The sequence below is a fragment of the Onychomys torridus genome, chromosome 3, assembly GCF_903995425.1.
Source record: "Onychomys torridus chromosome 3, mOncTor1.1, whole genome shotgun sequence".
NCBI classification, from domain to species: domain Eukaryota; kingdom Metazoa; phylum Chordata; class Mammalia; order Rodentia; family Cricetidae; genus Onychomys; species Onychomys torridus.
In genome coordinates, this window is record NC_050445.1 from 51,936,286 (window position 1) to 51,950,059 (window position 13,774).

The window sequence follows — 13,774 nt, forward strand, 5'->3', positions numbered from 1 at the left end:
ATGAGGACTGAGGGGAAGGCATTACTCGGAAACTCAGTCTCCTCACTTGGTAATTAAGATCGAAGTGCTCTTCACAATGTGGGATGCTTCCTGGTTAACTGCTTTGTTTTAAATGGCCAAGTTGCACATGGTTAACAGCAGAGCCAGCAATGCTCATGGAACCTTATTGGTGTGTTAACTGGTAAGTGTGTTGAGTACCAAAACACTTTCCAAAGTCAGTCTCATGCAGGGCTCCTGATATTCCTACAGGGAGGTGTCATGTTGTCCCATATTTGGATAAAGACACTGAGCTCAGGACAACATGCTTCCTTCAGTCTGGTTACATATATGAGGGGTGGAGTAGGGTGCTAACAACCAAGGCCATGAACATCCATGTTCACTATCGTCGACACTGAGCCTTGCTTCTTTTCACTCTCTAGTCTCTCTGAATAATGCTGTCCATGTTACAAGGGCTCTGCTATTATTATTTGACATCCTTTCATCTCTCATTTCAAATCTTCCACTTTGAAATTCTGATTTATGGAATTTTGGAAAATGCAGTTTCCTCTTGATTGTACTTTGACTAACACCGGCCAGACAACGTGGTATATTTAAAGTCTAAGGCTTTCGTTTCTCCCCCAAGGAAAAGACAAACAGGCAACAACATCCCTTAGATTTCCTTTTCTTTGACAAGTATAGTTGGAGATAAAACAATTACTTATGCCCACAATAGCAAAAGGCCTCAGGATATACATAAAAAGCACAGAATTTGCAGGCTGATATTTTCTTCTTAATAATTTTAACACTTACTCTGTATTGAAAACTCTATGTTGGAATCAGATAAAACAAAGAGATAAAACATGAATAAAATATATTGCACTATTTAGTTTTCTATAAACTATACTGTCATAGTATTAGAGCTATTTCTTCCTATCATCTTGTGAAACGGGAATGAAAGAGTGCAGTGCCACCATATTAATCCTCTGTATAATAAAGAACCTAGAAACCACAAATTAATCTGCAGGATTCTGGGACACAGCATGCATTATCAAATTAATCTACGTTTTCGTTAACTACTTCTATATTTCAATGCTTTGAGTTTACTGAAATTAAAAAAAATTATTCTGGCTAGATATATATCTATATCAGATCTAAGTTTTTATTTGTTAAATAATAAGTGGTATAATTCATCATAGTCAACTTTAAACTCTATAAGCCACAGGGGACAGAGAAGGAGCCTACACCTCCCCATAAGTTTAGAAATGACAGTAGAGTAAGAGATAATGAAAGAGTAAACAGTAGAACATTCCTTAAAATTTTCACTTCTCTCCAATACTAACATGCAGAGTTATTGTATGTTGTGTTTCTGACTCAAACAATAGAATTTGCATTTCTGCATATGTGGACAGGTAAGACTTGTATTTTCTGCCCTGTCTGAGTCTTACTTGGGGTATGCCTCTTTTATATCTGACACCTGGAGGGCTTCAAGAAAAAATTCAATTATAAATAAATGGCTGAAGCTAAGAGTCATTCTATATGTCATCTTTGGGTATGGGAGATGAAAGCAAGCACCCCCATTATCTTAATAATGGAGGGCTTGTGTTCAGTAAATGAATCATTTCTCAGGCTCAACTTTAAAAAGTCACATGCCAACAGCAAAGAGGGTAACTTTATTTTTATTTGGTTAAAGAAAAATTTTATCTTGGTTGTGGAGAATTGACATCTCCTAAATTAATAGCAGTGGTATTCTAACTTTGTTTGTGGCCATGTACGAGGATTGGCTTCAAGGTCCTTAACTTCATGCTGTGACTCCCTGGAGTACCATCTCTTGGAAATATGATAAGAATCTAATAACACTCGTTAGAGGTGATGCAATGTGGATGATTGAGAGGGTCAAGAGAAATCTCATTTGTGATGACCTTATTGTTTGGTGACTTAGCTTGACATTTTCAGTCCCAAATTGCTTTTTGTAATTAAGGAACAGAGTGGCTTTAGTCCTTAAGAAATATTGGAAGGAGAAAATTCAAAGAAAGTGCTATAATTTAATCTATCACTTGCCCAGTTGAGACTGTCTGAGAGAGAGGGTACCTAGAGCTCCAAGTTGAGTGCATATGTCCAACTAGAGTGTGGCATCTCAGAAAACTGCAAGAAAACAGACCATTCTGAGGTCTTGATTAAAGTTATTGGTGTGTGTGTGTGTGTGTGTGTGTGTGTGTGTGTGTTTGCTTTTCTTTTTGAAACAGGGTTTTATTTAGCCCTAGTCTGGTCTTGAACTTGCTGTATAGCTGAGGTCTACCTTAGACTGATCTGATACTCCTGTATCCATCTTCCAGATGCTGTGATTACAGACATGTACCACCATGCCAGGCCTAATGTGACCTATTGAAATCATTAGAGCAGCAAATGGACCCATCGCCTTTAAGGTTCAGTTATGGTGGAGTTTGCAAATAAAAAAAGGAAATGTAGAGAAATGAAAAATATCATCGACATCTAGGACATAATATAGTCTAATGCTTTCTTGTTACTTGATAAAAGTACTTTATTAGCATTATGTGTATGCTAAAGAGAGGCAAGAAAATAGGTTTCTGATTCATAGTCTAAGATGTACAGACAGGTGGGGCAGATATTGTGATTTTACTTACCTATTTTTTTTTAATCAAGATGTGTGTAATAGTTTAAAATTTCTTAACTTCATAAATCTAAATCAGATCTTTCATTATATAGATGTTATAAGAAATACATCTATCTATAATATATATCTACATATAATGTTTTTCTAATTCTATGTGTAATATAAACTTATCATTTGGCTTATCCGCATCATGTAGTAAGTTATTTAAAGAAAAAACATATAATCATGATTAAAACATAGTATTTGTATTTCTCATTCATAAAACGTCTATCTTACTATTTATTTCTTTCACTTGAGAAACTCATCAAAAGCTGTGCTAGTTAGGTTTCCATTGCTGGACTAAGGCTCCATGACCAACGTCAACCTGGGGAGAGAGGGTGTATTTCATCTTACAACTCCCAGGTCACAGTCCATCTGAGGAACGTCAGAACAGAAACTCAAGGTAGAAGTATGGAGGCAGGGATCGAAGGAAGGACCATGGAAAAATTCTGCATTCTGGCTTCTTCTCCGGGCTTATGTTAAACCACCTTTCCTATCCCTCGCAGAAACACCTACCTAGGGAGGGCACCACTCATAGCAGGCTGGGCCCTCCAACATCAACAATTAATCAAAACATGCCCCCACAGAGTCGCCTGCAGGCCAATCTGAGGGAGTCATTTCCTCAATGGTGCTTTCCTCTTCCCAGATGACCCTAGTTTGTGACAAGTTTGTATTGGTACCACCAAATTGAAAACTGCTGCCTGAAGCAGAAAGTCTTCACTGGTATATAAACGTGTGTGTGTGTGTGTGTGTGTGTGTGTGTGTGTGTGTGTGTGTTTCATGCATGCATGTGTATGTATGCATGTGTTTACAATGTCATCTCAAGAGTCTATTGTGGAATAAAAAGTACCATCTGACCTCTGCTGCAAATGCTGCAAAGGTCACTAGTAAATGTCAATGGCAAAGCCTAAATGTCCCTGTGCCCTGGTGGCAGAGGCAGAGCGCTGAGCGGAATGGGCACCTGGAGGACTCACCACTGTGTAGTTCACCCCCAATTCATGCACATTTATCACCATCTTTGGGATGCTAACTGAATTCAGGCTTCTTCCAACTCCCGTTATCGTGCTTCCACCGCTGACAAAATAAAATAGAAAACAGGCATATTCAGAGCCTTTCCACCAAGCATGGAGCAGCTCAGATTTATACTCAATGATAGTGATAGAGGACTAGCCGGAGTTGAATGGGCATTCAGGGATAACTTTTCTTTGGAAATGTGAGAACATTTGAAAGAAAATGATATTTCATAAGCTGTAGAAACGCCTGCATGTTTTACTGACTAAATGTGGAGAAGAAATGGCTTTTACACTCTGAAAAATACAAAGAAAAATGTCCGTGACTATTGTTGTTGGATGATAGAATGAACGGAAACAGGAGAGGCTGAAGTCAGTCCAGCACCACACTGGCTAAAACAGAGTCTGGTACAGGGGGAAAGTGTGTGTGTGAAGGAATCCCAGAGCACAATGAAAGGCAAGGGGAAGGGGGATTCTGCTTGCCATGAACTGCAGCTCAGCAGATAACTGATACAGATGTGTACACACTATGTGTGACATAGGTGTGTATACACTATGGCACCAGGTTGAACTGTTTTTTATCTAAGTTGTTTAAAGCATAACAGGATAGGAAGAATGGTTCTTGGCACAGAGTACCATCAATAAGGTCAAACTGTCCCCAAAATCTAAATGGAATTTCTCATTGAATTGGAAAGGTGCTTCAAAAGAAACACCATTTAAATGAGGGATGAAAATTCGAAGCTTCTCCGTAGTGTCTGCAGCCAAATCACCCTTTGGCTCTTACTTTTCTTCTACCCACCGGCAGCTTTTACTTACCTAATAAAAGATTTGGTCGGGTGGATTTCATAAACAATGGGGTCTTCCCGGTAACTGAAGCTGCTTGTCTCCCGGTTAGCTAAGTCAATTTTCAATTTCACAGGAAACTCAGCAGAGATAGTTTGGGCTGGAGTATAGCATTCAAGAATGCTATCTGATACCCTGAACAAAAAGCAAACAAACAAAAGAACAGAAAGAATAGAAGGAAAAAAAATAAAAGGCAGACATTAGTTATTAGTTATATACATAATTCAAAATTATATCTGTAAGTCAAAAAACGTAACTCTGTGGAGTTTCCTGAGGTGGCCTAGAAGACAAGCTCTTCCTAGTGTATGTTGTTGACATCCAACTAGATCCACATTTAGCCTTGCTGAAAGGTCATCCACAACTTCAAAACATTTGGTGGTTCAAGCAACCTTCAAAGTATGTTTGGTACTGGAGTAAACTTAGCTCCTTCAACTCTATGAAGGAGAAACATAACCACCTTCCAAATTTAACCTCACCCATTTCTTCTAACCCTCCACATGTCTTCTTTAGCTTTGAATCTTGATAGACATGTCTATTTTGATGTATTACCAAAAACCGGGGCCTCAAGCTCACTCGATAGCTGGGATAAGACTCACCACAGTAAAGGGAGTGCATGGCAAGACAAAGGGCAGAAACACCAGGCGGGGGAGGGGATGAGGATGGATTTGGGAAGGAGAGAATTGTCCGCAGAAGAGGAAGTCATTAATAAACATTTTACTATGCTTTGCACAAACACGAAAGAACTAGGCTTGATGTGTTAGGAACGGATATTAATACAACAACAGAAACATCACAATACCTTTTTAAAGTACATGTCTTCCCACCAATTGAAATGTGTCTAGAATTCCCACTGTTCAGATATTTTCCAGTTAAAGTGAGTAACGTGCCTCCAGCCTGAGGACCATAACTTGGAGAAATACTTGTTATTACAGGATCCTGAATGGGCAGCAACACCAAAATGTAACTGGTTAATTCCATCATTTAAGTAAAAATCAAACATCCTAGGTCATGGAAAAAGTAATGCTTAGACTTACTACATAGGAAAATGTACTGTATTGTGTTGTCCCCCGACTGTTTGAGATGATTACAGACACATTGAAGTGCTCACTCATCGCAGGGCCAACTGTGCATTTCAACCTGGAAAAAAAAGAGCAGGGCTTAATATGTTTCAAATGCACGTGCCTTTTCTGATTTTCTGGTTTGGCTGCTTGTGGTGATGGGGACATTAACCCCAGCTTGTGGGCTCATAATTGCAAACAGTAAGCTCAGTTTCATGGAAGCATTAGGCTGAAAATCACATAATTCTATTTTTTTTTTTTTTTTTGAGTGATCACGCCAAACTTTCTATCGATTGTAGTAGGAAACTTCAGCCCTCACCTTGGCAGACTTCACCCGCTAAGAAGTGCATGATAACCTAAGCTTGTAAAATTATGAGGTTGTTTGGCACATGTAAGATAATGATTGCTATCTCAGCACCATATGAAGCAATGTGCCATCTCCGAATAAGCCAACTCTCTTCATCAACTTATGCCAACAGCTATGCTTCTATGACTTTAGTTGTCACAAGTTTATTTAAATCACTTAAAGCATTACGAAACTGTAGCAGTTTTTCCAGAGAATTATTGTTATTAGTGTGCCATGTTGGGGGCACAAGTGTGCACATGGAAGCCAGAGGTCAACCTTGGGTGGTATTTCTCAGATACCATCTACCTGGTTTTGAGATGGGCTCTCTCACTGGAACCTAGAGATCCCTGATTAGGCTAGACTACCTGGCTGGCAAGCTCCAGGGATCTTCCTGTCCCCGCCTCCCCGTGCTGGGTCACCAGTGGGCACCACCATGCCCAGCTTTTGATTGGGTGCTGTGTATTGAACTCAGGTCTTCCTACTTGCTTGGCAGGCACTTTGGCAAACGAGGCATCTCCTTAGCCTCCAACAGAGTGAATTTTTAATCAGTAATCTTATATAGCTTAATATATAGTATATAAAATTGAAATATAATTTGTTTTACTAAGTAACTTCTAAAAAGAGAATGAATTGTGTTTTTTATTTATAAATCTTAATTCACTTTGCAATAATTAGTTTTGGAGAACAGGGGATGTTCCTAGGGTGAACTTGCTTTTGTCTTTGCGCTAGCAAGCTTGACATTAATTGGTTTTGGATTCATTAAAATGTATATATTATGCTCTTCTATGACCTTGGAATAAAATCTACTAGGTACATTTACTCTCTAGAACAGATTCGCCATAAAGATTCAACTATTAAAACTTCAGCTGTTGCTACTACAATATAACCATTCCTGAATTACCTGTTCACTGTGGAACTTAGAGACTGAAGAGGGATATGTAGAGTACAGTAGGTCAAGCAGAGCCCTTGATCAGAGAGCTAAACTTGGGGGTCTGTTGGCTCTGATCTCTGGCTTAGTTTGGCTAGGCTGCACCCCAGCTCTCTGAACTTTAGGTAAGAATGAGACTGATGCCACCCAGGATTTTGGGGAATGCCCAGATGGCAGAGTGCCAAGGAATATTACCTCAATAGAAATTTAAGATCATCCACAAAGTGTCTCAAAAATGTGATAGATGGCATTGCCATTGTTTCAAGGACTAGCAGGTGGATCATGATAAAAGGACACATGCCAAGCTGTTTACTGATGTCCACAAGAGGACTTTAGAGGCAATGTTTGGAGTCTGAAGAGGAAGGGCCACTCTTTCAAATCACAGAGACAATTTCTGCTGAGTTTTTACTTTAGTAGTTTCAAAGTTCCTGGATGCCAGGCTAGTAGGATGGTTTAGTAGGTAAGGTCACAAGTCTGGTGACCTGACCTTACCATACAACCCTAGCCCTGGAAACTACAGTGGAAGGAGGTGACCAGATTCCTGAAGTCATCTTCGACGTCCACATGCAATGCTACGTGTGCAACTGTATGCACAGATATTTGTCAAGCACACAAAACCATAGTAACAAGCATGAACAAACATTAAACTCCAACTCTGTATAAAAATCAAATCAAGCAAACAAGTTGCAAAACAACTATTGGATGCTTAATTCATCTATTTTTTTTCTTTTTCAGAGGCCATGTCACCTTTTCTTTCTCTGAGTCTCTCAAATGCTGTGACAGGTCAAGACCTTTATTAATTCATGGATGAACATGTTGAGCAATTTTTCCTTTTTTAGAAACTCTAATTTAAAAAAAAAGCCAAGAAAAACAAGCCCGTCTTCCATGCCCAGCCCAGCAAAGTCACCGTGTTCCTTACGTATTGGAGGTGCTCTCACTTAGGGTCAAGGTACAGCTCTCATTGCCAAGCAGAACTTTGGTTTTCTTTAAATCAAATTTATTATTCTTCTTGAATCCAAAGTCCCAGCCGCATATGGTCAGCATTGTTCCTCCTTCAAGGGGTGCACTTGTGGGGAAGACCTACAAGGATAAGATAGAACTTAAAAGGAAAATACTGCACAATGTGTTGTTTTTCATATTGTGGAAACCAAGCAAAGGATGTATTATTTTTTAATATTTATTTTTATTTTGAAAAATTGTGTATATGTTTCTGTGTGGGGGTTTGTGCATGTGAGTACATTGGCTATGGAGGCCAGAAGAGGGCATCTGATCCCCTAGTTCCGGAATTTCAGCTGGTTGGGAGTCACCTAATATGGTGCTGGGAACTAAACTCAGGTCCTCTGCTGGCATCTCTCCAACTCCCTGGATCTACCGTAAGTGTATTAATGAGTATTTCTTACATAAGATTTGCAGTAGCTTTTTAAATATGCTGACTATTTGATACATAATATAAATGAAGTTATGTAATATTTAATACAAACAACACCTTATTTCTACTGGAAAAAAATAAAAATTGACAGATCCTCAAATCGGTATTGTAGTCATTTTTCTAATTCTCTTTGACATTATTTTATCCCATTTTAAAGATGTTTTTTTCCTCATGTTCGATGTTCAGTGACTAATAAGCTCATTTTTGGTGTGTTAAAAGTGATCACTGGAGATATTAATAAGATGGTAGCAGCCATGATAAACCAGAGTATGAGCCATTTATGACGTCTGTAAGACAACAGTTCCTAGGCTAAAACTATTCACTTCCAAGTTAAAAATAAGCTTCTCCCGGGGAGCTGTATGACAATTGGGAAAGGAAATGCTCTTTTGGGGGGACATATTGTAAATTGTACTGTAAAGCACAATGGTGGGAAGAATGAAATTGAGGAGACTCAGAACCAGCCAAGTCCCAGCATGCACTGAAGCCTGCTCTGCACCAGTCTTTCCGTTAAGGAGAACTTTCAGAAGAATTTAAATCTGCAAACATTCCCATCCTTCCTAAGTAAATAATTACAAACCAACGTCTTAACTCACCCTTTTTGTAAAACCCTTCTAAGTCTTAGCTTAATGCTTTTGTGATCATCATTTTAGCCATAAAAATCCATTACACAGTTGTGCCTTTCATGAAAATTCACCTCTTCTATGTCTAGCCAAATGAGAACTGCTAGAGAAAAAAATATCCTGTTTATTATGATATTAGAAATCTAGCAGAAGAGAAGAAACATTCGCTCCAAGGACCCTCTTCAGGCCAAGGCTGCCAGGCAGCTGCTGCCCCTTCTAATGAGAAGGGTTTCTCCATCCGAACAGCTGCCCAAGCTGATGTGGACCCGATCCCTCTGCCTCCAGCCCTTCCCCTGCTCCATGTCAAAACTGAAGCCTGTCACTCAGCACACACCATTGCTTCCTATGAAAAGCAAAGAGACTTGGCGACCATTGAGAAAAGACACAGCCTTCTTTGGCAGCTGCACTAGTAAGAGACATAGCAACAACAAATTCTCTGCTACCCCCGGGGGTTCAAAAGGATGCCTCTGCTTAGCATTCGCAGAGCTGAACACTGTCCCAGTAGCTTATGGAGGAACTGTCCCTCTTCCAGGGGAAAAGGAAGTTGTCGTAGACCGCACACCCTTGTGCAGCCCCAACAATGGGCTGGCAAACTCTGAGTTATCCTGAAGTGCAGAGAAATACTCAGGGCAGGAAATGAGTGTCCTGCATAGAGCCACAGAAGCCGGGTCTCCCACCTGTCTGGGTTTCACAGGTGAAAGATCACATCACTGCTGGGCCCCTTCTAACAAGACTTTCGAATTATGTTAGAGCACCCCATTAAGAGAAAATACGAGAAAGCGTTAAAAAATTGAAAATTAAGTTTTACTATTGAAGCCACTTTCTGGTTTAGCAGGAAAAACAAGGTCACAAATGTGTTTGTGGCAATGCACGGCTGCCTGGTCTGCTGTTGCTCCGTATCTGGGATTCTGATCAATGATATAGATCTATTGTGTCTCTGAGGTCATCTTCAGTCCTATAAGGTATGAATGTTCCCCCTCCCGCGACCCAATACATTCAGAATATACTGGGGAAAAGCCCCTCGTTTTCTGAATATCTCATTGCTCTTGAAGATTAGGTGACACATTTGAAACAATGGATTAGGTTTATAATCCTAAAATCACTCCTATCTAAAACTGCAAGGAATCCCAGCCACTGAACACCATGTACCTTGAGAAGCAGGTATTTGTATCACAAATGAAATTCTATACATCAGCTGGATTTGTGCACCTAGGATTTTAGACAGAAAAGGAAAGGGGACAATCTATCTTTTTTTTTTTTTTTTTTCAGTGAGAACGCCAAATGTCACGGTCTAGTATGGCATGAAATCTCCCTAACAGCTACGGATGGAGGTGGGTGGGGGTGGAGGGGTGAAGGGGTGTGGGGGGATTTATAGACTCAGCTTGCTACTTTCTTTCTACTATATAACACACTCCGCATCAATGTGTGCATGATACTCTGCAACCTTTTACATTTATTTTGGTTTTACTTTTACATTTTTTTGTGGGGGAGTGGGTTGCAAGGGCAGAGGGCAGAAGAGAGGGGGCGGGAAGATGATTGGGATCAGGATGAATGATGTGAAATCCACAAAAAAAGTTAAAAAAAATCAGCTGTAGAGAGCTGGATCTCAGAAAGATGAGGGAGGAGAAAGACTTGTATGAGAGACTATGTGGTTCTGGAAAAATCTAAGCTATTGACTCTACTTTCAACTATTTTTAACAAGGCTTTCATGATTAGTAATGGGAAGCACAGTGGTCAAGATGAAATGTTTTTGCCCGTCGGCTTATTAGTCTGCCTTCTTAAATACTAATGTGGATAGTTCTGAAAAGAAACTGTTGATATTTGATTGTGTGTGCCATGTCTACACACATGCACACACACACCACACACATGTACACACACACACACACACCACACATGCACACACACACACACAGCACACACATGCACACACACACACACACCACACACATGCACACACACACACAGCACACACATGCACACACACCACACACACACACACACACACACCACACACATGCACACACACACACACACCACACATGCACACACACACACACACAGCACACACATGCACACACACACACAGCACACACATGCACACACACACACAGCACACACATGCACACACACCACACACACACACAGCACACACATGCACACACACCACACACACACACACACACACACACACACACACACACACACACCACACACACCACACACACTGGACAGTTGTCATAGACTATAAAGAGTTCTAGTTTCTGGCACCTGAAGTTGCCAAGGCTGTTTATAAAAGTATACAGTTGCACGTGGCTTTAAAGGAAGACAGAACAACACAGTGAAGAGTCGCAGTTGCCTTTTCTGCTTTTAGTGCATTCTCTGGCTGGCCAAGCCAAGGCTTGATAATCGCATCACACCTAGCAGAAAATGGTTTGACTGAAAACCCAGTTACCCACTGCAAATCTTGTTCCAAACCGTAACTAAATGGAAACAGCCACACACCCCAGCCCCCAGGCACCCCAGCCCCCAGGCACCCCAGCCCCCTCACACTCCAACCCCGTTTCCACTCGGCTACTTTGTTTACTCGGAGCAAAGCAGGTGACCCGAGCCCTTTAACTTGACTTTCACAAGAGGCATTTACTAAAGTCCAACTGTTCTACATGCAGACAAAAACGCTAATACTGGGTCCTTGCTGGGGAAATATTTTTCAAGCAAAATATACATGGCCCAACAGGTTTTAAAAAAAACCTGCCACAGATTTTCAAACCCATCCTTATGATAATCAAGCAACACTGAAACTTGCAATGTCCATGTTGCAAGGCAAATCTTGCTCCAAAGGCGAGATTGCAATGGCTGCAATGTCAAGGCCGCCATCCTTGCCGCGAACTAGGTTCTTCAACTGCAGAGTGCACTTGTCTCTCCTTGAACTGTATGTCCTGGCATACAGTCAGTAAGTGTTTTCAAAGTGATTAAAGCATGCATGGCTTATGGACGTGTGGATGACAGCACAGCCATTCTAGAGTCATCATTTCTTGTTCAAGTGCCTTGAGACAAGCTTTAAGATACCCACAGCTATGGTGATATTTTATTTGTGCTGAAATGTGATTTTATTTGTTTGTTAATAAAGTTTGCCTGGAGACCAGAGGTCAAAGCGAGCCATAAGCAGAGTCAGGCGGTGGTAGCACAGGCCCTTAATCCAATCACATGGCAGGCATTGTCTCGGTGTGTTCAAGGACATGAGCCTTTAATCCCAGTACCAACCATAGAGACCTGGAGGTCTGTATAGACAGGCAGTGACAAGGAAGTCATGTGGCTGGGCTAAGAGCCAATGAAAAGGCAGAACAGGAAAGCAATAAAAGTGCAGGTTAGGCAGGAAGAGGTATCTCTTTCTGGGGAAGCTACTGCTGGTGGTAAGCTAAGGCTAGTCGTTGCTATTGCTCTGATCTCTTTGGCTACTTCCTCTGCATTTGGCTCTGTGTTTCTTATTTACTAAGACTGTTTAGAATTTCGTCTACATTTGGGGCCCCACATTGTGAACGGGGAACCAACCTCTGTGTGTAAGGATCATCAGTCTGGATGGTTCAACTCAGGGGCCCCATGTATGCCATGGACATAAGACCTATCTGTGGAGTTGGGGACTTCTGTTTGGGCACCTGGCTTACAGCAGGCGATGTGGGTGATTCAGGAAGGAACAGATCTGAACTGGGGAGGAGTACTTCTCATTCTCACCTCCCTGGGTACCACACATGGACCCAAGGGAGAGAAGACACCCCAGAGAGGACCTAGGGAGCACTTCACATGCAGAGTGAGGGGGTGTCCCAATGCCACCTTAGGGCCAAAGCTAAGGCAGAGAGGGGACTTTGATTGGTGCCCCCCCCCCCTACCTAAATGAATAAATTGACATTTGCATTCTTTTTTCATTATTGGAATTTTCATTTACCAAAAAAAAAAGAAAAAAGGCACGATGGCAGACAGATATTCCTACCTTATGAATTGCAGGCAGACAGATCTCTTGAGTCCATGTGCCACTAGGGCAGTCATCAGAATGTACACATTGATTGTGGCACCAGCCACACTGCACAAAGGAAGGGGCAGAGAGACACTGACTGCAAGACTGGAAATGTCCACAGCCCAGGCCATTCAGCGGGATCTTGGAGATCTGCAGAGAAAAGAGGCAGCAAGAGTTTCTAGAGGGGTTTGGGTTTGCTTAAGTAAAAACTGCATGTGTACAAGTTACATAGAATTCTCACCTGGTCCTATCTAATAAAGATAGCATCTATGTGAAAATCCCATAGTATTGGTTTTAAGGGATCTTAAAATGTCAAACTCTTCCTTTTACTGTTGGTTCATACATGGTAAAATGGTCACATTGTTTGCTGGATAGTGTGCACCTGAGATGCCTGCCCCCGGGAGGCTGAGACAGGGCTGTGAGTTTCAGGAAATCTGGGACAGCATAGCCAGAACCAACTCACTAACCCCTCAACCACAACTTCAAGAAAACAACATTACTGTCTGGTCCATAAGCACTATCCTATAATGCTAGGAGTTCTACAGCTTAGAGATGTGGCTCTGTCTGAGATGATTTTAAAGTAACAAGAGAGACTAATGTAAGCTGCAGGGGAAGCAGTCGAAACTCTGGAAAGTTCTACGTAAGGTCACATACCATTCTGGTATCACCACCTACATCTCTCTCTTAGAGGACAGGGATTACTGGCTAGAGTCAAATTCCTGTGTGTGTCTCCAGGATTTATCTGCCTGCTCTGGGGTTTGCCTTAGGACTGTAATTTGCATTCTGGTGTTGTTTTTTTTTTCACTGCAAAACAGGACTGAAGGATAAGTGCACATTCTAAAGAAGATCCCCTCAGGCCTACTCTCCCCTGGATAGTA

General features: G+C 41.2%; 1 protein-coding gene across 2 annotated transcripts in view; it reads right to left on the bottom strand.

The window, feature by feature from the left end:
• Window positions 1-13,774, bottom strand: part of Met (MET proto-oncogene, receptor tyrosine kinase) — a 108,185-nt gene that overhangs the window by 34,610 nt on the left and 59,801 nt on the right. For both annotated transcript variants that reach the window (XM_036182876.1, XM_036182875.1), the window contains 6 exons: window positions 12,873-13,046; window positions 7,755-7,915; window positions 5,538-5,640; window positions 5,303-5,439; window positions 4,477-4,638; window positions 3,625-3,724 (listed from right to left, as the gene is read on the bottom strand). In XM_036182876.1, coding sequence (XP_036038769.1) covers window positions 3,625-3,724; window positions 4,477-4,638; window positions 5,303-5,439; window positions 5,538-5,640; window positions 7,755-7,915; window positions 12,873-13,046 — 837 coding nt within the window. The remainder of the gene's footprint in view (window positions 1-3,624; window positions 3,725-4,476; window positions 4,639-5,302; window positions 5,440-5,537; window positions 5,641-7,754; window positions 7,916-12,872; window positions 13,047-13,774) is intronic.